This window comes from Melopsittacus undulatus, chromosome 1, assembly GCF_012275295.1.
Source record: "Melopsittacus undulatus isolate bMelUnd1 chromosome 1, bMelUnd1.mat.Z, whole genome shotgun sequence".
Lineage (NCBI taxonomy): Eukaryota > Metazoa > Chordata > Aves > Psittaciformes > Psittaculidae > Melopsittacus > Melopsittacus undulatus.
Genome location: NC_047527.1, coordinates 129,370,147 through 129,394,956, shown reverse-complemented (window position 1 = coordinate 129,394,956; position 24,810 = coordinate 129,370,147). Strand labels below are relative to the sequence as shown.

Here is a 24,810-nt window from a genome sequence, read left to right as displayed (position 1 = left end):
TTTATTCCGGTTGAAATATACTTCAGCTTTTTGGAGGCAGGCTTAGAAAGCCTGTGAAGCTTCTTTTCATCGAAGGGGGTTTCAGCTGTGGGTCCTAAGTGCCACAAAACCCACACATAGCAAGTAACAACAACACAGGCAAATAATTTGTTTTCCAACTCCCCATGACATTTCTAGCACAAAGACCATTTATCTCTCTGATGTTATAATCTTTGTCTCTCTAATCTTTACCAACTTTATCTTACAAAATGCTGAAATCAGTGAGAAAAAAAGCCTCTATAATACAGTGTCTGGAAAGACTTGCTATTTCCTCAAGCTCATGGGTCTGAAAAGGAATTTCTCCCCATCCCCCTACCCAAATGGCTCTGCTTTTCGTCCTCTGTAGATGACTTCTCAGGCTGTTGCCACCCCTCCTTCACTTGCTTCCTCATATCCAGATGTCTAATTCTCTCACATGCACAGTGATGGCCAAACCAGTCATACAGGTTCACACAGTTTTGGTCACTGTATTCATTACTCATATATCTAACTATTTCTAACCTTGACCTTTATCAGGAAAACACCCTTTGTCTCACTTCCCAGCAGTTCAGTATATCTGCAACATGGCATTTGAAAGTAGGAAACCCTAACTCTTACAGCAGCACACACTTCCTTCTTCTTTCCTCTGCATACCTCTCTCCTCCCTAAGGTGAAACTCGCACACCACCTCTTCTGGTTTCAGGTGTAATCGTAAACCAGATGAAGGCAATTATGGGTAATGTAGTTCCATCACTCCCTCCTGTCTGTTTGAACAAGTGTTGCCAGGCATCTGCTAGACTGCACATTCCAGCAGGCATTGCTCAGCACCCCTCAGAGGGAGGTTCACCTCATGCTCACAGCACCTACCTGAACCCTGAGCACACTGGAGTTTTTCAAAGCCGGAGCAAGAATAAGTGTTCCTTCCGTAGTGCTGATGTCTTAAGCAACGGCATAGTTTGGATCTAGGAGATAGCTCTTAGTTTCTGGAATGGTGAGTTTGTTTTGGTTTTTTTTTTTGGTTTTGTTGTTGTTTGTTTTTTTTTTTTTTTTAATTCAAGTATCTTTTGCTAGTTTTGTTTAAAATGCTTTGGAAGGTCAGAAATATTAGAGTAGCTTTTTCCCTAGGACTAATGCTGCAGTTCAGTCCCCTCTTTTGGCCATAGTTATTGCCACGTGTCTCTGGAGAAGGTGCAGAACCCATGCATATTTTGGATTGCATGATAGTGTACCCTAGGGTGGTTTGGGATGTGAGATGCAGTATGGGAGAAAGGCATGGTGCTTGTTAAGTGCTGGTGCTTGCCTTTCTTGAGAGCATAAATAATAGTGAACCTCTTAAAATATTAAAGCAACAAATATTAAGCTGGCTTTCTCTGTCCTTTTTGTTTTGTGAAATAAGCTGCTGTCATTCTATGTGTGTGCATGTGTGGGGCTTGGTTTTGTTGGGGTTTGATTGTTTGTTTGTTGGTTGGGTTTTATTGAATCACTATATGAATGTAAATATTCCTCTGCATGCAGCATTTGGACTGATCTTTAGCTTTGTGAGCAATATGATGTTGTACACCATATAATAGTCCTCCCTGCTAACAAGGCAGCCATTAGAAATCAGAAAAATAGAGTTTAAAGAGTGCATATGCTTGTGAATTTTAAAATACTAATTCTCCATTAAAAGAATCTTTGAAAAGTTCTCTAGTCTAAATGGAGGCAAGGCCTATCACACTGACAGACCTTGAATCAACTCTCTTTATGGCTAAAAAATGGTAAGCAGAGCTGACCAGTCTGTTTATAAATACAAACAGTTAATGAAAGACAAGAAAGAAACAGCTGTTGTTCTCTTTCCACCTGTTATTACCACTCTTAGCTAATAACACCTCTTCTTTGATATAGATTTTTTTTAAGGAGATAGCTGAAATTCTTAACAGCTTGAGAATAATTTTTGACTGGCTTTACTACAGAATGACAATAGGCATCCTCCTGAGTAAGGGAGGGAGGGGATCCTTCATACTGGGTAGAATTTAGGAAGCACAAATTGCCACACTGGCAACACTTTCCCTAGCCCAAAAATATGTAGTTGACAGTGGTTATTAAGAAATATTCCAGTGCTGAACTTACATACTGAAACTAGTTGCACAGTGTCCGAGTTGAGTGGGAGATACACAATGGGATTTACAACACAAGTACAAGTTGGTTATTGGCATGTTAGAAGCCATAGAATAGTGTTTAGCTTGGGTACATTAGAAACAAGGAATACCTACAGTCATATTCACTAAACTATATAGTGCAATATATCCTGTGGGAATGTGTTCAACAGGCTAATTATATGTTGCAATAGAAGGTTTATTGAGCATTTAAATGTTTGGTTTGAAACGTTATGTTATTTTTCCTCCCCTTCTTTCTCCCCTTATTATGAGAATGGCTAGCTGTATTCAATTGCACATTTCTTTGCTATTCAACTTCCTTTTAACTCTTCATCATAATGAGTTTCAGCCTGTGGCCCAGGAATATTTGTGTTTGGTGTACTGTCTCTGAGAGATTTCTATGAAGGGCACCCAAGGGAAGAAAAAACTTTGAAATTCACTACCTCTGAAGTTGGATGTCTTTCCACTCCATTTTCCACACAGATAAACAAAGCTCTTTGAGAAACTACACGTTTATGGTACTGTAAACTTTGGCACATCCTGCAAGTAAATTCACTCTTGAAATATGAATACATAATAAGTGGAAGAACCACCCAAAGCACATACAATGCAAAAGTATAAATCATGTTGCTGTAAAAGCCCAAAGGATAGCTTTTTGGACAAAACAGCCAGTCAGCCTAATCTGATGGTCTCTAAAGGATGTCCTCCTTGTCTGAAGAGCTGAGCTCTACAGTAGCGGCAGCTGCAGTACATCAAACTTCTGCACCATAAACTATGGTGTGCACTTGCAAAAAAAGACATGTAAAAGAATAAGCATAGTTCTGTCTAGAACTATAGGCTCTCCCCTTCTGCCAAATACTGCATAGGATCTTAAGTTGCCTTACAGATCCCACAGCAGGAAAGAGAACATGATTGGAGAGGCAAAAAGGACCTATTTAAAAAAAAAATCCCTTTCCCAATGTTCCTATATTCTGTTGCTGTCACAAAAAGTGTAGTCTAAACCTTCTAGGCTTTTAGCCTCTTCCATGGAAGAGGCTCCCCCTCACCTCTCACCCTTTTTCATGAATTCTTTTCAGTTCGTTTCCTGCAACTCTGTATTTTCAGGAACAAATAGGGGGTGTGTTGTTGTTTATTTGCAGTGTTTTGTTTTGGTTTTTTTTGTTTGCTTGTTTGTTTTAAGAAACTGAATTCTGGAGTAAAAGTGAGGCCATATACTCATAGGAGACATATATATGCATTTGCTCTGTAATATTTTACCATATTTTAATTTGCTTCTCAGTACAGAATAATATCTTGTTTATATTTCTTCACATTGAGCAAACATCCTTGCTAAATTGCTAAGGAGCATACCTAAGCTTTTTCTAAGAAACTACAACTAGTTTAGAAATCAAAGTGTATTAGTAATTTTAAATTGCTTCTCTCAAAGCACCTCTTCAAGGTCTTACCTACCACAAATGAAGTCTTATGCTGTCCAGTTTATTAGGCTTTCCAGTAGTTCTTCATAGTCTGCTCCAGTGTTAATAACCTCACCAACTGCAGTTTGTGAGCACTGTCATATCATTTTCTCCTTCCCTTCCCTCACTTACTCTATGCTTCAATAAGCAAAGGTACTGGAACACTTCCCTACCAAAGGACAGTGGTGAGGCTGAATCAGTGCTTTGAACCACTGAAAACTAGAGAAAACTGAAACTAAGTTTTATTACCTTGCAGCAAGTGAAGTTTTAGGCTCTTTTTAATATTCTCATGGTGGAGAGGAAAAGTTTGTAGGTTTGAATGTATGCAGACATACTTTTCAAGGAATATTATAGGAGGCATATACTGTTAAATTTCTGTAACAGCATGAGTCCTTTCCTTGTGTAGCTGAGCTTCACCTTGTAAGCCACCTTGCTCAGGAAGAAGTTGGCCAATTATTTAGCTGAAAGATGAATTATATACCTCCATATGTTACCTTCCCTTTGCTGTGTGGATGGCTCTGCAGGCTGAAATGCTCTTGAAACCCACTGAGTATCCTGCCAGAACAGAAGAGGTCTTCTGGGTCTTCTGCTTGGGATCTGTATTTATAGAAGACTCTGGATGACAATTGCCTGAGTCCAAAATGTAAATAGTTGAATCCCTTTGCCAATTTTTTTCAGCTTTCTCAATGGGAAAAGGATCTTTTTGAATGGTTAAAGGAAGTCTGACTTCACTGGGTACTCAGTACTTAATTGTTGTATTCCTCTTTACTTGTGAGGTTGGGAGCTGCCATTTTACTTTGAGTAAGTTCTTGCACTACATTTAAGCTGCTCTAATGGCTAGCTGCTGCTGAATGGGGTATTCCCATAGCTCATACTTTGCCATTACTTCTCACAGGCCAGCACAGGTGAACACTGACTCATCATGCCTGGGCTAGCTCCCTGTGAGACCAGATAAACACCAGTGTTGATGTAAAGGAGAAGTAGTATTGCTGCTTTCTGGAGCAGCCAGCCAGACAGCCACCCAGTCAGATGGCAACCTCAAGAGAAGGCTTAGCCTCAAGCACAATGCCAGATGATCTTGTCTCTTGTCTAATACCTTAAAAACTTTGGAGATTTAACCCTTGTTCTACCCCAGACTTTCTCTGAATTAGTTCTTTAATCTCAGCCTCTCTCTCCATGGAGGCATATGCTACTTCCTTGCATTAAATGGGAGTTCACAAGTATTTAAATTGATTCTAAAATGTATGGGCTTCTATTCTAATCTGTGCTGACCTCTAGTTAGATATAATGGTGTTAATTCTGGTTGTGTCTTTACTAATAAGAACTATCAACAGCCTTGCTTGTCCATCATGCCAGACATCTAGCAGTCGTACCAAAGCAATCAGTTCCTTTCTCACTGGCTGCAAGAGGCTGCATCACAAAATATTTTTGCTACAACTTGAAGAGGAGTCATTCAAGTTCCCACCTGAGCTTACTTCTGGAAAAAAAACCCAGAGTTTCACTAGTAGACTTGAAGCTTGTGACCCATCAGTGGCAAATCCTACAGCCTAACTTTTGTTGTATGATTTAATTGGGACTGAACATGGATATGTATTTACATGGAGAATAAGCTATATTTCTATATGTACTAAGGGTGTAATTAAAAGAAAATGGCTTTGTCTGAAATAACTGGGGGGATGAGCAGCTTGCAAGACCTTTTTGTGGTTTGTTTTGATTCATATGTGATCTCATGCAATGCCAGCTCTGAGCCCTGAAGACAAGCCTGTGAAGTGATGATAACCTTTTTATGAGTTCACTCTCTCTGATCCACTAGCCTTAATTTAACAGGATCTCTGTAAAGGTGGGAGGGGTATGATGCAACAGAGAGACAAGAATTCTCAATTTATTCATAGTGTTGCCCTAATTCCTGCAGCACAAATTGTCACCTGTTGCTCTGTGTGAAATTACAGTGCTGTGAAGGTGAGTAATGCCAATTTGTTCTTCTGCTCAGTGATTTATTATTTTTTTCTTTTTCTTTTTTTCTTCTTATTTGAAATTTGTTCTGCTCTTTGATGTGACCTCTAGTTCTTCAGCTCTGGGCTGAAATTGTTTACTTGTTTGCAGTAAGTTATATACAAGCATGAAGTGAAATGGATAATATCACAAATATATTTGTGAAGTCTCATTAGTTTTCCAAGGAAACTAACAGTTCTCAGCAGAAGGAGCTTCTGATTGAAGTGTTCTTAAATATCTGTCTTAAAGGGTCAGAAAAGGAAAGCTAAACTCAGACCTGTCCCCTTTCGTATATAGGACAAACTGACAAGGAGCACAGTTCACTAGTCCTACAACTAGATGGTATAGAGAATGTGGGTTACACTGATTGAATCATGCTTAAAAGCCTCCAAGCTAAATGTTATATAGTTTTGAGGAGAGTGTGGGAAGCTGGGAAGCTACCGTAGTTTCTCCAGTGAGATAAGTGTTTTTTTTTTTATTTTTATTGGAACACTCAAAAGTGTTTTATCTCTGATGTATGTGTGTGTGATTCTAGTTGTAAGTGCTTAATGCATGCATGAATAATTTCTTTATCTCACCAGTGGAAAGCAAGAGGTGCCTTTAATGGTTCTGAGAGTTACCTTTTTGCCTGACGGAGTGCAGGTATTTATGCTCTGCCAGCTGGATTCCACCCACAGTTTCTTGCCTAGCTTGCACTTTTAGGTGGATACTAATAAAGCTGAGCAGAAAAGTGCTACTAATCTAGAAAATATGTAACAAGGATCTTTGCACCTTGGAATTCCCTGGTGTATTTTTACCGGTAATAATTGTACTGCAGTCATAAACCACACAAGCAGTACATACTGTATGCACCACTGATCTGCTCCTCAGAAAAGTGAGCATTTCCCTAGACCTTTCCTCATATAGTATATGGTAGAGAAACAGAAGGACAATTTGCTTGAAGTTTGAGCTTACTGAACTTAATGGAAGTTGCATTCACCATCGCTGTTATTTTTATTTTTATTTTTATTTTTTTTTAAGTATATATATAATCATAGACTTCTAAGTTTGGCTACTGGTGAGTTGTTTTGCCAGATAAATGGAAGCATGGTAGAGAGGAAACAGTGTTAGGTGTGTGTGTATACATCAGTAATTTTCTGCTACCTGTCATACATAGCCACAGTTTACTTATATTTGATTTTGAGATGTTATTTCTGCTCATAGCTGGAATGGGAGGCCAAACCTAACAATGCCAAAGGCTTCCAGGAGATATTATGAATACCTGCCTTGCTCTCCAGCTAATTGCCTTTTCAGAGTGTGAACACCTTGGGACTCTATGGGGTTCTTGTGATACTTATACAGTTACTTTTAACGCCTTTTTTCTTTGTGGCAGTTTTCTTCCCATGGCACTTGCATATCCATTGCTCTTGTCACTGATTTCCTGAGTGGTCTGGGACAAGTTGTTTGGAGCTGGATTTTTAAGCACAAGTTTATGCAGTTCTTATGGCAGATGCTGGAATGTGACTCTCTGTCTCTTTGTGTTTTAGTCTTTCCATCTGTAAGCTTGTCTATCTCCATTTTTATCACATCCCTTCCTTTCTTTGTCTTGTGCATTAAGCAATCGGGTCATTGTGACCAGGTTATGCTTGCTATGTATTTGTACAAAGCTTAGCAGGGGGATGCTATTCCAGCAAATTCTACCAGGATAGAAATGAAAAAGAAAATAAAACCCTGGTTTGGGTCCCAAAGAATATAAACATCAGCTTTGGGTTTCAAAATCGGATTTTTTTAATTAAAAATTCAATAAAAATTCTTAAACTTGGCATAATAACAGGTAGATGATATCTGTGGCCTTGTTTCTGTATAAGAAGAATAAAGATAATTGCTTTGTTTCTTTGGGCTTGAAATCTGTGAATAAATCATATTTATTGTTTCTTAAACAGTCTGGCAAATATAGGACCTGCCAGGTTTTGACCTTCTATTCCTGTGGTGCTGAAATCTGCTGAGATCGACCCCCTTTTCTCTTGGGACAGGTAGATCTGGGAGGCTGAAAAACCAACATGTTTCTTAGGAGGCAAAAAACCTCTCTCCTAATACTGAGAAAGGGGAGTGAAAACTCACTGTATTTCCCTCCAGACAAAAAGTTCAGAAATGGATTATGGGTTAAGCCTTAGGTTTTTGTAACACTAATCTTCAAAGAACTTTAAAATGAAATTACTTGTGTGGATGCTAGTGATTCAGCATACTCGATGACGACAGACATCAACTTACTATTGTAAAATCTTTCTAAAATCAGCAATGTGTGATGAATTTGCACTGTAAAATAAAATTATCTGAATTGACTTTCACAACAGAACAAACTTTGGCTACATTTGTCAAGACTGTCTGGGCATATGGTCATTTCTGCTGGGTTGAAGTTGAGTGAAATCTGAAGTTCTGAAGATTAGAACTTGCACCTAATTAGACAAATATCTTTACATGTCCTTACTGATGATTTGCTAACTGATACTTCTCACTTCTGGTGCATGTGACATAGCTATGCAATAGCTAACAGAAAAAGAGTACATTATAGAAGTTTTTTAGATCAGGATTATTCAAGAATTGCTGAGGTGAGTAGCTCAAGAGAGGACGCCTTCAACACTGGAACGGGGGAAGCTCAGCATCCAGGAGCCTCAGTTTGGAGCGGCAGGAGCCGCCAAGGGAGGCTCAAGTCCTTGAGAGGCCTTGCCCAGGAGCTGGCAGCTCAGCTCACGCAAGGAGCTGACTCACCGGGGCTGGAGCCAGGAGGAGTGGCACCAACTGTGAGTGGTTTAAAGCCTGCCCCAGGGAGTGCGAGTGAACAGGGCTGGTTGAGGCAGTTTGCACGGCAGTTCAAGTGGGATGGTGAGCACTGGCCGTATGACCAGGGTCTGGTCTGGGAGCTCTGCCCTGGCTGTCCCGGCAGTGGCCAGCATAGGGACCCAGACAGAGCCAATGAGAGAGGACGCTGCAGAGCAGAGCTCAGGGTGTGGAGAGTGCCTGCACTGGTCTTGTGAGGGAAGGGTGTGCAATGGGCAGGGGTGCACTCTGTGCACCCTGGTAGAAGTCCTCCTGCAGTGGGTGGCTGAGCTGCAGGATGCTATTCCTAGGCTGCAAGATGCCAGGGTAGCTGAGAGGAAGCAGGAATGCTTGCCCCATGCCCAAACTGTGCAGGGGCCTCAGGCATCACATGTAGTTCATGGAGGCAGCAAGGAGTTCGTTAACTCGGGAAGCTGGGAAATAGCAACAACAAAAACAAAAATAAAAAAAAAAAAGAAGGCAGAGGACAATTAAAAGCCAGGGGCTTCCTCCTAGATCTGTTGTCCTCACTTGCACCAGAAACAACCGGCTGATGCACTGGTACAGAAGATCTCTACTAGTGCTGCCAGTAAAAAGCAGTGGGTTGTAGTAGTAGAGGCTACTTTGAAAGAAACAGAAGCACTTATCTGTTGGTCTGACCCAGTCTCAAGGGAGATGTGTTGCCTACCTGGGGCACGGATCAGGGATGTTGCGGAGAGGCTGCCTGCTCTAGTAAGTCCCACAGACTATTACACACTTCTAGTGATCCATGTGGGTGCTAGTGATATAAATAGCAGTAGCCTGGAGAACATAAAGAAGGGCTACAGAGCCCTGGGAGAGGTGCTTAGGGGCACTGGAGGTCAGATTATCTATTCGTCAATTCTCCAGGACACAGGGGAGGACCCCAAAAGGATAGGAGGATTGATCAGATTAATAAATGTTTAGAACAGTGACATAGTCAGAGTTTGGGTATCTAGAACATGGGACTCAATTCAGTAGGCCAGGTCTACCAGGGGGCTGGTGGAGCTGGTCTGACAAAGAAGAGGAAGATCGGTTTTGCTAGGAGGCTTGCCAGGCTGGTCAAGGATCCTTTAAACTAGATGTGTTGGGGGAGTGGGGCATTATTCCATCCCAACACACCCAGTCAGTTGCCAGCACCCATAATAAATGCTTGGAGCAATGTAGAGATGTTCCAGCTGCTGCAGCCAATGAGCCGGCTTCATTTGGAGCTTGGCTCTGATACCTCTATACAAACGCCCGTAGCATGGGGAACAAACAAGACGAATTAGAGATGTGGGCAAGTCTACAGGGCTATGATATAATAGGCACCACAAAAACATGGTGGGATGGCTCCTATGACTGGAGTTCTGGAATGGAAGGTTACAGGCTGTTTAGAATGGACAGGCCCAGCAGGCGGGGAGGAGGAGTTGCCATTTATGTTAGGGTTAGGCTGGAGGGTATGGAACTCTGTCTGGGGACAGGTGAGCAGTCAAAAGAGAGTTTGTGGGTCAGGGTTAAAGAGATAACAGCTATGGGAGACATTACTGTGGGGATATGTTACAGACCGCCTGACCAAGAGAAATCTGTGTATGAAGCACTCTACAGACAGATAGGAAAAGCCTCACGCTTGCAGGCCCTTGTTCTCATGGGAGACTTCAACCACCCTGATATATGTTGGAGTGACGCTATGGCCTGGCACAAGCAATCCAGTGGGATCCTTGATTGTGTGGAAGACAACTTCCTTCTGCAAGTAATACAGGAGCCAACAAGGAGAGGTGCCATACTTGACCTCGTGCTCACCAACAGGGAAGGGCTTGTTGGAAATGTGATGCTCCAGGGAAGTCTTGGTTGCAGAGATCATGAGATGGTTGAATTTGAGGTCCTCAGGACAGTGAGAAGAGTGTGCAGAAAGCTCACTGCCCTGGACTTCAAGAGAGCAGACTTTGGCCTCTTCAGGAACCTGCTTAGGAAGGTTAAATGGGATATAGCATTAGAGGGCAGGGGGGCCCAAGACTGTTGGATGATATTCAAGGATCACCTACTACAAGCTCAGGAGTGTTGCTTCCCAACTAGAAGGAAATGCAGCAGGAGGGCCAGAAGACCTCCTTGGATGGATAAGGAGCTGCTGGGGAAACTTAGAGGGAAAAAAAAGGTTTATAAAAGATGGAAGCAAGGACAGACAGCCTGGGAAGAATGTAAGCATGTTGTCCAGGAAGCTAGGGACCAGGTTAGGAAAGCTAAGGCCCAGTTAAAATTAAACTTGGCTAGGGATGCAAAGGATAACAGGAGGGGATTCTATAGGTATGTAGTGAATAAAAGACAGACTAAGGACAATGCAGGCCCCCTCTGGAAGCTACCGGGAGAACTGGCTACACAGGATTTGGAGAAGGCTGAGATACTCAATGACTTATTTGCCTCAGTCTTCACTGGTTCTGACCACACCATCCATGCCTCGGAAGGCAGACGCAGGGACTGTGAGAATGAAGACACTAGGCCTACTGTGGGAGAAGATCTGCTTCGAGACCTTCTTAAAAACCTGAACGTACACAAGTCCACGGGATCTGATGAAATCCATCCGTGAGCCATAGAATCATAGAATAGTTACGGTTTGAAAGGACCTTAAGATCACCTAGTTCCACCCCCCCTGCCATGTGCAGGAACATCTCACACTAAGCCATATCAACCAAGGCTTCATCCAACGTGGCCTTGAACATTCCCAGGGATGGAGCATTCATAACCTCCCTGGGCAACCCATTCCAGTACCTCATCACCCTCACAGTAAAGAATTTCTTCCTTATATCCAATCTAAACTTCTGCTGTTTAAGTTTCAACCCATTTCCCCTTGTCCTGTCACTACAGTCCCTAAGGAATAGTCCCTCTCCACATCTGTGTAGGTCCCCTTCAGATACCAGAAGGCTGCTACTCTGCTCTTGTGAGACCCCACTTGGAGTATTGTGTGCAGTTCTGGTGCCCTCATCATAAAAAGGACATAGAATGGTTAGAACATGTTCAGAGGAGGGCCACGAGGATGATGAGGGGATTGGAGCACCTCCCATATGAAGACAGGCTGAGAAAGTTGGGGCTGTTCAGCCTGGAGAAGAGAAGGGAAGGATCTGGCAAATGAAGTTGCAAAGGCATTGTCCATCATATTTGAAAGATCATGGCAGTCACATGAAGTTCCCTATGACTGAAAAAAAGGGAAATAAAGCCCCATTTTCAAGAAGGGGAAAATGGATGACCCGGGGAATTACAGACCAGTCAGTCTCACCTCTGTGCCTGGCAAAATCTTGGAGCAGATTCTCCTGGAAGACATGCAAAGGCACATGTAAAACAAGAAAGTGCTTGGTGACAGCCAGCATGGCTTCACTAGGGGAAAATCCTGCCTGACCAGTTTGGTGGCCTTCTATGATGGGGCTACAGAACTGATGGACAGGGGTGAAGCAGTTGATGTCATTTACCTGGACTTGTGCAAAGCATTCGACACTGTCCCGCATGACATCCTTGTCTCTAAATTGGAGAGACATCCATTTGACAGATGGACTACTAGGTGGATAAAGAACTGGCTTTTGATTTTTTTACATCCTAGGTCATCATAGAAGCAACTTGAGGTGCATACAGTTGGTGCCTAGTTTTTGAGGTGCTTTTCATCAGTAAATTCCAAGTCACTTTATAGAGGATGTAGGTATCATTATTACCTTGTCTCTAAATTGGAGAGACATCAATTTGATAGATGGATCACTCGGTGGCTAAGAACTGTCTGCATGGCCACACACAAAGAGTTGTGATCAACCGCTCCATGTCCGGCTGGAGACCAGTAACAAGCGGTGTCCCTCAGGGATAGGTGTTGGGTCCTGTCTTGTTCAACATCTTTGTCAGTGACATGGACAGTGGGATTGAGTGCACCCTCAGCAAGTTTGCCGATGACACCAAGCTGTGTGGTTCAGTTGATACGCTGGAGGGAGGGAATGACATCCAGAGGGACCTTGACACACTTGTGAGGTGGGCTGATGCCAACCTTTTGAAGTTTAACCATGACAAGTGCAAGGTCCTACACCTGGGTCGGAGCAATCCCAGGCACAACTACAGGTTGGGCAGAGAAGAGATTCAGAGCATCCCTGTGAAGAAGGATTTGGGTGTGTTGGTCGATGAGAAAACAAACATGTGCCAGTAGCATGTGTTCGCAGCCCAGAAAGCCAACCGTATTCTGGGCTGCATCAAAAGGAACGTGACCAGCAGGGTCAGGTTGGGCAAAAAGGAAATTCATGGTAGTCCTGCAGAGAAGGACTTGGGGGTGTTGGTCAATGAGTAATGAACATGAGCCGGCAGTATGTGCTCGCAGCCCAGAAAGCCAACCGTATTCTGGGCTGCATCAAAAGGAGCATGACCAGCAGGTCAAAGGAGGTGATCCTGCCCCTCTACTCTGCTCTTGTGAGACCTCACTTGGAGTATTGTGTGCAGTTCTGGTGTCCTCAACATAAAAAGACAAGGAACTGTTGGAACAAGTCCAGAGGAGGTCCACGAGGATGATCAGGGGACTGGAGCACCTCCCGTATGAAGACAGGCTGAGAAAGTTGGGGCTGTTCAGCCTGGAGAAGAGAAGGCTGCATGGAGACCTCAGAGCAGCCTTCCCGTATCTGAAGGGGGCCTATAAGGATGCTAGAGAGGGACTCTTCATTAGGGACTGTAGTGACAGGATAAGGGGTAATGGGTTAAAACTTAAACAGGTGAAGTTTAGATTGGATATAAGGAAGAAGGTCTTTACTGTTAGGTTGGTGAGGCACTGGAATGGTTTGCCCCAGGAAGTTGTGAATGCTCCATCCCTGGCAGTGTTCAAGACCAGGTTGGATGAAGCCTTGGGTGATATGGTTTAGTGTGAGGTGTCCCTGCCCATGGCAGGGGGGTTGGAACTAGATGATCTTAAGGTCCTTTGCTATTCTATGATTCTAGGATTCTAAGTTTTGAGCAAAGTTGTACATCTTTCTGTTTCCTGCAGGCAAGCAACCTATAGAAATACGACCCTGGATTTGATTAGTCAGGAGCTGACCTAAGCCAGCTTCACACTGGACAGCATTTGAACCATGCATATCCAGGAATAGTTGACAAATTAAATTTAGACAAAGCTTTTGAAGCAGAGCCTACTTCATTTGAGTATTGATTTTCATACCTCATGCTTTTCTTTCCCTTTGTGTACTAGGCAGCTCTTTGATGGAGGCTCCTATGTTCTGCAGATATCTGCTTGTCATTATTAATGACTTGAAACATAGAAGAATAGTTGCTATAAAAGGGAGACTGAAAATTTCACCCAATAAATTGCACAGCCAGGGTTGCACGTGTCTGTAGAAAAAGAGATATAACGGGAGTCTCCTGTCTCACTACAGTCAAGGAAAAACATCTTAAGCAAAGTAGCTTGCCATCAAGCACTAAGTTCTGTGTTTGATCTGGCATTTATAGGCTAAAGGTTAAGATGATATCTACACATTATGACACCTGAATACTTTCATCAGTGAAACTCTGACAGTGATGGCAAGGATACATGTGTAATGGCAGGTGTGAGCTTCTTGATCTAAACAGTCTTTCAACTGCACTGTAAAAGTGTTGTGTACGTTGCTCTCTATAGAAAACCCATAAAATAGCACATTGTTTAGGAAAAAAACCCAAACAGTAGGATTTTGTGTGTATGATTCTGCAGTATGTCACATAACACAGCACACATTTTGAACTCTTCTCCTGAGACTTAGGAGCTAGTTAAAGGTACAAAACTCAAGTTTTACTACCGAGGAGGTGAGATGGGTAGGATAATGCTTTGATCATCAGAGTCAGTGACCTTTTGGAGAAGCTGTGAATGCTTCTTCCCACATTTCAGGATAAATGGAGCAAGGACAGTACAGTTATGAAGGTGAAACAAGAAAAAGTGTTTCTTCAGGGTTGGCATTTGGGAGGTGTTGCTTGAATAGGCTGAATTCTCTGAGCTAACACATGGCAGGTGCCTTCAGGTTCCTAATTAGGAAAGTCAGGGTACTAAAAAGCTATGCTAGGCATGGACTGGAGTTCAGTTTATTTCACTTGTAACTTTGTTCCTGTTTTCTTTCTGTCTGAAGCAAATGTTACTCTGCTATTATTCATTGGACTGAAACTGGTCAGCTATAGGAACTCTAGCTTCAGAGGCCTTTATCCCAAATGAAATGGCCTGTTGTGGTACCTGTAGGAACTTTTCACCTGGGTTGTTTAGTGATATTTGAAATAGTTGTCTGCTCTTTTCAATCTGCTGTAGCCAATATAGAATCATAAAATAGTTAGGGTTGGAAAGGACCTTAAGGTCATCTAGTTTTATATATATATAAAACACTTAGCAGTTTCTTCCACGAGAGAGAGGGATGAGCCTCCACTCCTGCAAGACCAGCTGTCAGAAATACCTCAGCTCTAGGCAGTGCATGAAAACTTCATTTCATAGTAATAGTTGTGAAATTAATGTGGTCTTGCATGATGTTTAGATATCCTAGTGGTCCCAAATAATTTTCCTGTAACTTACTTCTGTAGTCTGACAGTAGCCTATGTAGCATTTTCACTTCATACACCAGATGATTACTCTTTCTTGTGAATGGAGGATCATATGGCTGCAGATGTGGTTTTGGATGATAGATGATAGCCACGGTTTTGTTATGTAGGAAACCAGTGAGGTCAAAGAACTGTCGCATTTTCAGATACTTAATAGTAAAAAAATACTGATTTGCTTGGATGACATAAAATTGGAAGGTGAGCATGCTCAGTGTCTGTGAAGAGTGAGTCACACCAGAGGGTCTACACCAGGATCTTCACTAGTGGAAGGTTACCAGGTCTTGCAGAGACTGCCATGAATTTACTGAATGTAAAAATTCTTGAAGGAGTGCAGGAGTGACTGGAGTTGGGGGGACTCTTTTTCTGGGAAGGGTGGTGGTGGTAATAACATGATGGGGACAGACCAGAGGGAAGCTGGGGATAACATATTGAAATGCAGTTACTGATCTGCAGCCCTCGGCTTCTGCTAGAAAGGCCATAACTTCAGCTGTGGTGAAAACTAGTAAAACCTGCTGAGGCAGAACAAATGAAATAAAAATCTGGGCACACATTTTGAACTGAGGGAGTATAATCCACTACATTTCTGTGCCGTGGAATGTACTCAGAGATCAATATGATCAGACAAAAAGCCATTTATTGCAAAGCATTAACTCCTTATATACTGTTGCTTACACACACCTACAGCAATTTGGCATATCATGATTGGATACTTGTCTTGAAGACCCTTAGTGACTAACATATAGTTGGTTAAGCACAGGTGTGAGAACTTGATCTCGAAAGCTTGCCAACAGTCCACAGTTCTCATAACTCAGTGAATTCCAGCTTCTTCTTATCTTGCTTGCTTAAGCTTCCTCAGGCCCCTCATGGCCTTGCTGTATCTTTCAGAGTTATTCAGAGTTCATGTACCAAATATTCATTCTCCTGTGAGAATCCTGTCTCCACATTTCTGAGTAATTTTACTGAAGAATTTCTGCAGAGTTATCTGAGAGGCACTGTTTGAGGATCTGATAAGTTTAGGTTTAGTCCAGCTTTGAGAAGTTTGTAACAGCATCACTCCAGCCAGTATTTTTATTTGAGAGTATCAGCAAGATTTGTTGGGACAGATGAAAAATTTTTTCAAATTAATCGAACTATTTTTTGTGTCTAAAGGATGAAATTGATGATAATTTAGCGGCTGGTTTTGTTTTCCCCCTCTTTGAGTTGAGTGGAGAGTCTACCTTATTATAGATCTTGAGCTACTGACCCCATGATTTTCTGTCCTATGCTAATTCTCTCCACATCTCTAACACAGTGTCATAGCCAATGCAGCTGTGTGGTGTCAGAGAAGGAAATAAGAAAGAAGGAAAAACAGCTTTATGCCTTCTTTCTCTTCTCAGCACTGCCATATAAAATGCAAAGAACAAATAGCATTAAATGTTTTCTTCATGACATATGGCATGAAAACATGTTATACAGCTGAGTGGAGAAGACTTCTAGACTGGTTTCGTGCTTTAAGCCCAGCCATAAATCAGGACCACGCAGTCTCTGTCTCCCTCCCCCCCTTCTGCCCCCCACTCCTGAAGGGTTGGGAGGAGAATCAAAAGAATGTAACTCCCACGGGCTGAGATAAGAACAGTTCAGTAACTAAGGTATAACACAAAAACACTGCTGCCACCAATAATAATAATAATAAGGGGAATAACAAGGGAAGAGAATACAACTGCTCAACACCTGCCGACCAATAGCCAGCCCGGCAGAGCAGTGATTTAGCACTTCCAGGTAAGTGCCCCCAGTTTATATACTGGGCATGACATGCTGTGGTATGGAATACCTCTTTGGTCAGTTTGGGTCAGGTGACCTGGCTGCCTTCTCCTGGCTTCCCATCCTCCCTGGCAGAGGATGAGACTCAAGAAAGTCCTTGGTCAGAGTAAACATGACTTAGTAACAACTAAAAAAATTGGTGTTATCAATGCAGTTCCCAGTCTGAAAGTCAAAAACACAACACTGCACCAGCTACTAAGAAGGAGAAAAATGACTGCTACTGCTGAAGCCAGGACAGTATCCACCCCTTACTCCATACCATTCACATCATGTTCAGATCCCACATTTTCAATATACCATCACTCTTATATCATATATATATATGTATATATATACATCCACACAATGAGAGAGAGAGAGAGAGAGATCATTCCCTAGTGCATGGACCAATCCCTGTAAAGCTGCTGAGTCCATTCGGTCCATGATGTTGGGCTCCATCTCTTGTAACAGTCTTTCAGAGCAGGAGAGGCTGTGTGCAGTGTTCACACTCTTGAATAACCTGGGCAATAGTGTCCATTGCTAAGTCCACCCCTCGATCATGAGTGCATCTATATGTTGTATCTTTGCTCTGATGGCCTGAAGTGTCATGGGCTCATCAGGCTCAAAATAATTCACCCTCCCTTCCCTTCAGCAGTTTCTGCAACTTGTTGCTGGGGACTCCATACAGCTGCCTTCCATCTCTGACTCTTCCAAAACACTAGAGGGGCCCAGTGGACTAGGTACTTGCCCATGCTGTCCCACACACCCTGTGACTCATGACTGTCCAGCCTCAGGGAAAATCTCTTGGTGGTCCTCCAGTATCATTGTCTAATCCTAGACAAGACCCAAACCCAACTCCACTTAACTTTTGAGATCAGGCAAAATGGTTGTGGATAAAACACACTCTGTGTGTGTGCCAGCATTCTGATCCCCATCACAATCAGCAGGCGGGTCTCAAGGGTATCCAAAGGCCATTCAAATCCTTCAGAACTCTCAAACGATGCTGCTGCACTTGTCAATAGGGCTGGTGTAGCTGTTGTGGTTGGAGCTGGAGTAGCTGCGCTGTCTTCTGTGGTCAGAGTTTGAGTAGCTGCTGTACTTGTTGCAGGGGTGTGTGGGAATGTATCCCTCATACGAGAGGTCCCAAGGAGGGTACCACCCGAGGAGGGTAAAAAGGATGTGTAATTGCTATAAAGTTCTATTACATACCTCCCAAAGAATAGAGGTGGTGACCACACTGGGAATGCAAGCCAGATCAGATTCATGATTGATGAGTCTATTGTATTACAAGGGGGCGGAGCCAGGAGGCTCAGTGACAGATTCAAACCGGCCATCAGCGACCATTCTCGGTCAGTTGCTAAGGTGAGTAGTTTGAGAGAGGATGCCTGCAACACTTGAGCGAAGCAGGGGGAGATCAGCGTCCAGGAGCCTCACCACAGAGCAACAAGAGCCACTGAGGAGGGAGCCTCAAGTCCTCGACAGGACTTGCCCAGGAGCTGGCAGCTCAGCTCATGCGAGGAGCTGACTCAGTGGGGGTGGAGCCAGGAGGAGTGGAACCAGCTGTGAGTGGTAAAAAACCTACTGAGGGAGTGTGGCGACCAGGAGTGTGGCGAACAGAGAGGGTCGAGCCAGTTTGCGCTGCAGTTCGAGCAGGGTGGTGAGCACTCGCCGTATGACAAGGGCCGGGACTGAGAACTCTGCCCTGGCTGTCATGACAGCGGCCAGTGTAGGCACCCAGACGGAGCCGGTAAGAGGGGAGGCTGCGGTGCAGAGCTTGGAGTGTAGAGAGTCCCTGCACTGGTCTTGTGAGGGAAAGGTGCAGAATGGGCAGGGCTGCGCTCACTGCTTCCTGATGGAGGTCCTCCTCCAGCAGGTGGCTGAGCTACGGCATGCTGTCAGTAAGCAGCAAGATGTCAGGGGAGCTGAGAGGAAGCAGGACTGCTTGCTCCAGGACCAAACAATGCAGGGGCCTCAAGATTCCCCTCTAAATCATGGTTGAAAGAAGGAGGCTCTTAACCCGGGAAGCTGGGAATTAGTGAAAAAAAAAAAAAAACAAAACAGCTAAAGAAGGAAGAGAGCAATTAAAAGCAAGGGGCTTCCTCCTAAATCTGCTGTCCTTTGCTGTCCTGCAGGGGGCTGATGAGGAAATGCACTTGCACCAGAAACAGCCAGCTAGTGCACTGGTGCAGAAGATCTCTACTGGGACCGCCAGGAAAAAGCAGTGGATTGTAGTAGTAGGGGACCCTGCCTTGAAAGGGACAGAAGTACTCATCTGTCGCCCTGACCCGGTTGCAAGGGGGGTGTGTTGCCTACATGGGGCACGGATCAGGGATGCTGCTGAGAGGCTGCCTGCTCTAGTAAGTCCCAGGAACTATTACCTGCTTCTAGTGATACATGTTGGTGCTAGGGATATAGATAGTAGTAGCCTGAGGAGTATAAAGAAGGACTACAGAGCCCTGGGAGAGGTGGTCAGGGGTTCTAGAGCTCAGATAGTCTTTTCGACAATTCTCCAAGACACAGGGGAGGACCTTCCAAAGGCAAGGAGGATTGGACAGGTTAATAAATGGTTAAAAGGGTGGTGTCATAGTCAAGGGTTTGGGTGTTTTGGACATGGGGCCCACATCTGTAGGCCAGGCCTACTGGCGGCTGGTGGAGCTGCTCTGATAAAGAAAGGGAAGAGTGGCTTTGCTGGGAGGCTTGCCAGACTTGTCAAGGATGCTTTAAACTAGTTGTGCTGGGGGAGGGGAGCATCATTCCATCCCAACACACCCAGTCAGTTGCCAGCACCCATAATAAATGCTTGGAGCAATGTAGAGATGTTCCAGCTGCTGCAGCCAATGATCCGGCTTCATTTGGAGCTTGGCTCTGATACCTCTATACAAACGCCCGTAGCATGGGGAACAAACAAGACGAATTAGAGATGTGGGCAAGTCTACAGGGCTATGATATAATAGGCACCACAAAAACATGGTGGGATGGCTCCTATGACTGGAGTTCTGGAATGGAAGGTTACAGGCTGTTTAGAATGGACAGGCCCAGCAGGCGGGGAGGAGGAGTTGCCATTTATGTTAGGGTTAGGCTGGAGGGTATGGAACTCTGTCTGGGGACAGGTGAGCAGTCAACAGAGAGTTTGTGGGTCAGGGTTAAAGAGATAACAGCTATGGGAGACATTACTGTGGGGATATGTTACAGACCGCCTGACCAAGAGAAATCTGTGTATGAAGCACTCTACAGACAGATAGGAAAAGCCTCATGCTTGCAGGCCCTTGTTCTCATGGGAGACTTCAACCACCCTGATATATGTTGGAGTGACGCTATGGCCTGGCACAAGCAATCCAGTGGGATCCTCGATTGTGTGGAAGACAACTTCCTTCTGCAAGTAATACAGGAGCCAACAAGGAGAGGTGCCATACTTGACCTCATGCTCACCAACAGGGAAGGGCTTGTTGGAAATGTGATGCTCCAGGGAAGTCTTGGTTGCAGAGATCATGAGATGGTTGAATTTGAGGTCCTCAGGACAGTGAGAAGAGTGTGCAGAAAGCTCACTGCCCTGGACTTCAAGAGAGCAGACTTTGGCCTCTTCAGGAACCTGCTTAGGAAGGTTAAATGGGATATAGCATTAGAGGGCAGGGGGGCCCAAGACTGTTGGATGATATTCAAGGATCACCTACTACAAGCTCAGGAGTGTTGCTTCCCAACTAGAAGGAAATGCAGCAAGAGGGCCAGAAGACCCCCTTGGATGGATAAGGAGCTGCTGGGGAAACTTAGAGGAAAAAAAAAGGTTTATAAAAGATGGAAGCAAGGACAGACAGCCTGGGAAGAATGTAAGCATGTTGTCCAGGAAGCTAGGGACCAGGTTAGGAAAGCTAGGGCTCAGTTAGAGCTAGACTTGGCAAGGGATGTTAAAGATAACAGGAAGGGATTTTATGGGTATGTAGCGGCTAAAAAACAGACTAGGGACAACATAGGCCCCCTCTAGAAGCTTTCCGGACAACTGGCTACACAGGAATTTGAGAAGACTGAGGTTCTGAATGACTTCTTTGCCTCGGTCTTCACTGGCAAAGGCTCTGACCACACTACTCACGTCTTGGAAGGCAGACACAGGGACTGTGAAAATCTAGACCTTGGGCCCACTGTAGGAGAGGATCTGGTTTGAGACCATCTTAGGAACCTGAACGTACACAAGTTTATTGGACCTGATGAGATCCATCCGTGGGTCCTGAAGGAGCTGGTGAATGAAGTTGCAAAGCCACTGGCCATCATATTTGAAAAATCATGGCAGTCAGGTGAAGTTCCCTATGACTGGAAAAAGGGAAATATAACCCCCATTTTCAAGAAGGGGAAAATGGATAATCCAGGGAATTACAGACCAGTCAGTCTCACCTCTGTGCCTGGCAAAATATTTGAGCAGATTCTCCTAGAAGGCATGCTAGGGCACATGAAAAAGAGAAATGTGCTTGGTGACAGCCAGCATGGCTTCACTAGGGGGAAATCCTGCCTGACCAATTTGGTAGCCTTCTATGATGGGGCTACAGAACTGATGGAGAGGGGCAGAGCAGTTGACATCATTTACCTGGACTTGTGCAAAACATTCGACACTGTCCCACATGACATCCTTGTCTCTAAATTGGAGAGACATCAATTTGATAGATGGATCACTCAGTGGATAAAGAACTGGCTGGATGGCAGCACACGAAGAGTTGTGTTGAATGGCTCAATGTCCAGCTGGAGATCAGTAGCAAGTGATATCTCTCAGGGATCAGTGTTGGGACCGGTCTTGTTCAACATCTTTGTTGATGACATGGACAGTGGGATTGAGTGCGCCCTCAGCAAGTTTGCCGATGACACCAAGCTGTGTGGTTCAGTTGATAAGCTGGAGGGAGGGAAAGCCATCCATTGGGACCTTGACACACTTGTGAGATGGGCTGATGCCAACCTTTTGAAGTTTAACCATGACAAGTGCAAGGTCCTACACCTGGGTCGGAGCAATCCCAGGCACAACTACAGGTTGGGCAGAGAAGAGATTCAGAGCATCCCTGTGAAGAAGGATTTGGGGGTGTTGGTCGATGAGAAAACAAACATGAGCCAGTAGCATGTGTTCGCAGCCCAGAAAGCCAACCGTATTCTGGGCTGCATCAAAAAGAACGTGACCAGCAGGTCAAAGGAGGTGATCCTGCCCCTCTACTCTGCTCTCGTGAGACCTCACTTGGAGTATTGTGTTCAGTTCTGGTGTCCTCAACATAAAAAGACAAGGAACTGTTGGAACAAGTCCAGAGTAGGTCCATGAGGATGATCAGGGGACTGGAGCACCTCCCGTATGAAGACAGGCTGAGAAAGTTGGGGCTGTTCAAACTGGAGAAGAGGAGGCTGCGTGGAGACCTCCTAGCAGCCTTCCAGTATCTGAAGGGGGCCTACAGGGATGCTGGTCACAGACTATTCATTAGGGACTGTATTGATAGGACAAGGGGTAATGGGTTAAAACTTAAACAGGGGAAGTTTAGATTGGATATAAGGAAGAACTTCTTTACTGTTAGGGTGGTGATGCACTGGAACGGTTTTCCCAGGGAGGTTGTGAATGCTCCATCCCTGGCGGTGTTCAAGACCAGGTTGGATGAAGCCTTGGGTGATGGGGTTTAGTGTGAGGTGTCCCTGCCCATGGCAGGGGGGTTGGAACTTGATGATCTTAAGGTCTTTTCCAATCCTAACTATTGTATGAATTTAAGTCATTACCATAAAGTACAGTGAAAAAAGTATCTTAGCCAAGGACCCCAGCCGATAAACAATAACACAGCAAATACCGGCTGTAAGTAAGTTACGACATGCTGAAACTGTGTGATCAAGAGCAACAACTTTGAAAGCCAATAAATCAGCATTATGATGACTTATTATTAATCCAAAACAATTAATGCTTATCAGAAATACAGTTAGACACACTCCAATCAGATCTGTTGTTATCTCAACCCTTCATGCCCCACTTTGGGAGCCAAAAAGAACTGTCGTGTTTTAAGCCCAGCCATAAATCAGAACCACACAGTCTCTGTCTCACTCTCTGCCTTCTCCCTCACAGCTCTCAGAGGGATGGGGAGGAAAATCGAAAGACTGTAACTCCCACTGGTTAAGAATAGTCCAGTAACTAAGGTATATCACAAAACCACTACTGCTACCACCAATAATAATAATAAGGGAAATAACAAGTGGAGAGAATACAACTGCTCACCAGTCACTGACCGATACCCAGCCTGACAAGAGCAGTGGTCTAGCCCTTCTGGGTAACTGCCTCCAGTTTATATACTGGGCATGACATGCTGTGGTATGGAATACCTCTTTGGTCAGTTTGGGTCAGGTGACCTGGCTGCCTCCTCCCAGCTTCCCATCCTCCCTGGCAGAGCATGAGACTCAAGAAAGTCCTTGGTCAGAGTAAACATGACTTAGCAAGAACTAAAAACATTGGTGTTATCAACGCTGTTCCCAGGCCAAAAGTGAAAAACACAGCACTGCACCAGCTACTAAGAAGGAGAAAAATAACTGCTACTGCTGAACCCAGAACAACTGGGTAGGCACCCATCTTCATCAATATTATGCCTCAGAAGTCAGTGATGTTGGTTCAGAAGGAAGGACCTGAACCAGTGAGGAGGTAGGGTGCCTGCAGTAGCCCGAATGGTAGGGCTGGTAGGAAGAGCAAGCTGAAGATGTTCTGCTGCTTTTAGGTATGAAAAGAAACAACTGGAGGTTGAAGTCAGCATAGGAATGCCTCGGCAAACATAGCAAGTTTCTCTGATTTGTTGTATCAGCAGTTTATCGATTGTGTTTTGGAGGTTGGACAATTGGCTGGTGAGACTCTCAGGAATGGTTTCTGCTTATGAGCCCTACAGTGAGACAGGAAAATGGAATACACAGCTTTAATATGCTCCCAGTGGGTAACACTATCCATTGCAATATAATAGTGTGGTTTTCCTGGATGGAAAAATTAGCTTTCCACTGAGGTATTGCATCCAGGCTAATGCTATGCCTCACAGATGGAGGACTGCTGCTGGAAAGACAGTTGGACACTGTGGTGCAATGGAGAGAATGAAGGTGGTTAAAGAATACAGGGACTAGAGGAAGAGGAGACGTAGCACAACTATCTCACAAATTCTTTCACTTCTGAAAAAGAAGAGAAAAATCTTCAAAGAGTGACTTTGTCACTACCGCAAAAAAATGGATGAGACTGGACACGTTATACTTCATATCATAGCAAACAGTAAGGAGCAAAAGCATAGATGCCCTCCCCTGAACAGGTGTGAACAGATGTCTCAATCAATGAGCCTGTAAGGCAGCTAGATTTAAGAACTAAATTTAGATACATGAGGGTATGCAATTTGTTGGGAACTTGTTGCCTCAAGTCTTGAACTTCACTGTTCCATTAGAATGTTATCCAGTGTTATTGTAGACTGATGTCCATTTTATTTAAGATAGAATCATCCCTATTTTGGTTATAAAACTGCCAGCAATACTGGAAGCAGCTCTTCTTTGTTTTCATAAGAGGATTTTCCTTCTTCTTTTATTTCCTCCTTCTAGATTATTTAATGGGATCTGATATTGCATAGCAGTTTATCTCACTCCAACTTCATTTGTGTTGCCGGATCATTATCGTTTTAGAATCAACCTGACAATAATATTATTTCAGTAAAAGTATTCTGTTAATGATAATATTAATAAGATGTAATTAAGAGTACAATTCAGAGATTCAAATGTCCTTCATTAGTAGAGAAAATATCCACTTAACCATGAATCCCATTTGGTAGAGATAGAGAGATATTTGCTTAACAAGAGCATGTGTAATTTTTCTGTAAAAGGAGAGTCTGCAATATAATGAGAGGCTCTGGATGTGGCTTTTACAGAACAGAATATATTCTTATGAATTCGCCTCCCTTCTTCCCTTCAAAATTACAGTGTCAAAAATACATTTAAAATATTGGCAGGTGCAGTTTAATGGATATTTCAGCCTATTATTAACAACACATGCACAAATATTTTAAATGCAATGATGTCTCTTTGCTGGAGGAAAGTTCAGACCAAACTTTGGGGCCTATAATTGCCAC

The 24,810-nt window shown here is 43.8% G+C and overlaps 1 protein-coding gene across 1 annotated transcript in view; it reads left to right on the top strand.

The window, feature by feature from the left end:
• The first annotated feature begins 901 nt into the window (after positions 1–901).
• Positions 902–24,810, top strand: part of MACC1 (MET transcriptional regulator MACC1) — a 49,508-nt gene continuing 25,599 nt past the window's right edge. The window contains exon 1 of the mRNA XM_031052523.2: positions 902–1,009. Within this exon, the coding sequence (XP_030908383.2) occupies positions 1,007–1,009 (3 nt within the window). The 5' untranslated portion in view covers positions 902–1,006. The remainder of the gene's footprint in view (positions 1,010–24,810) is intronic.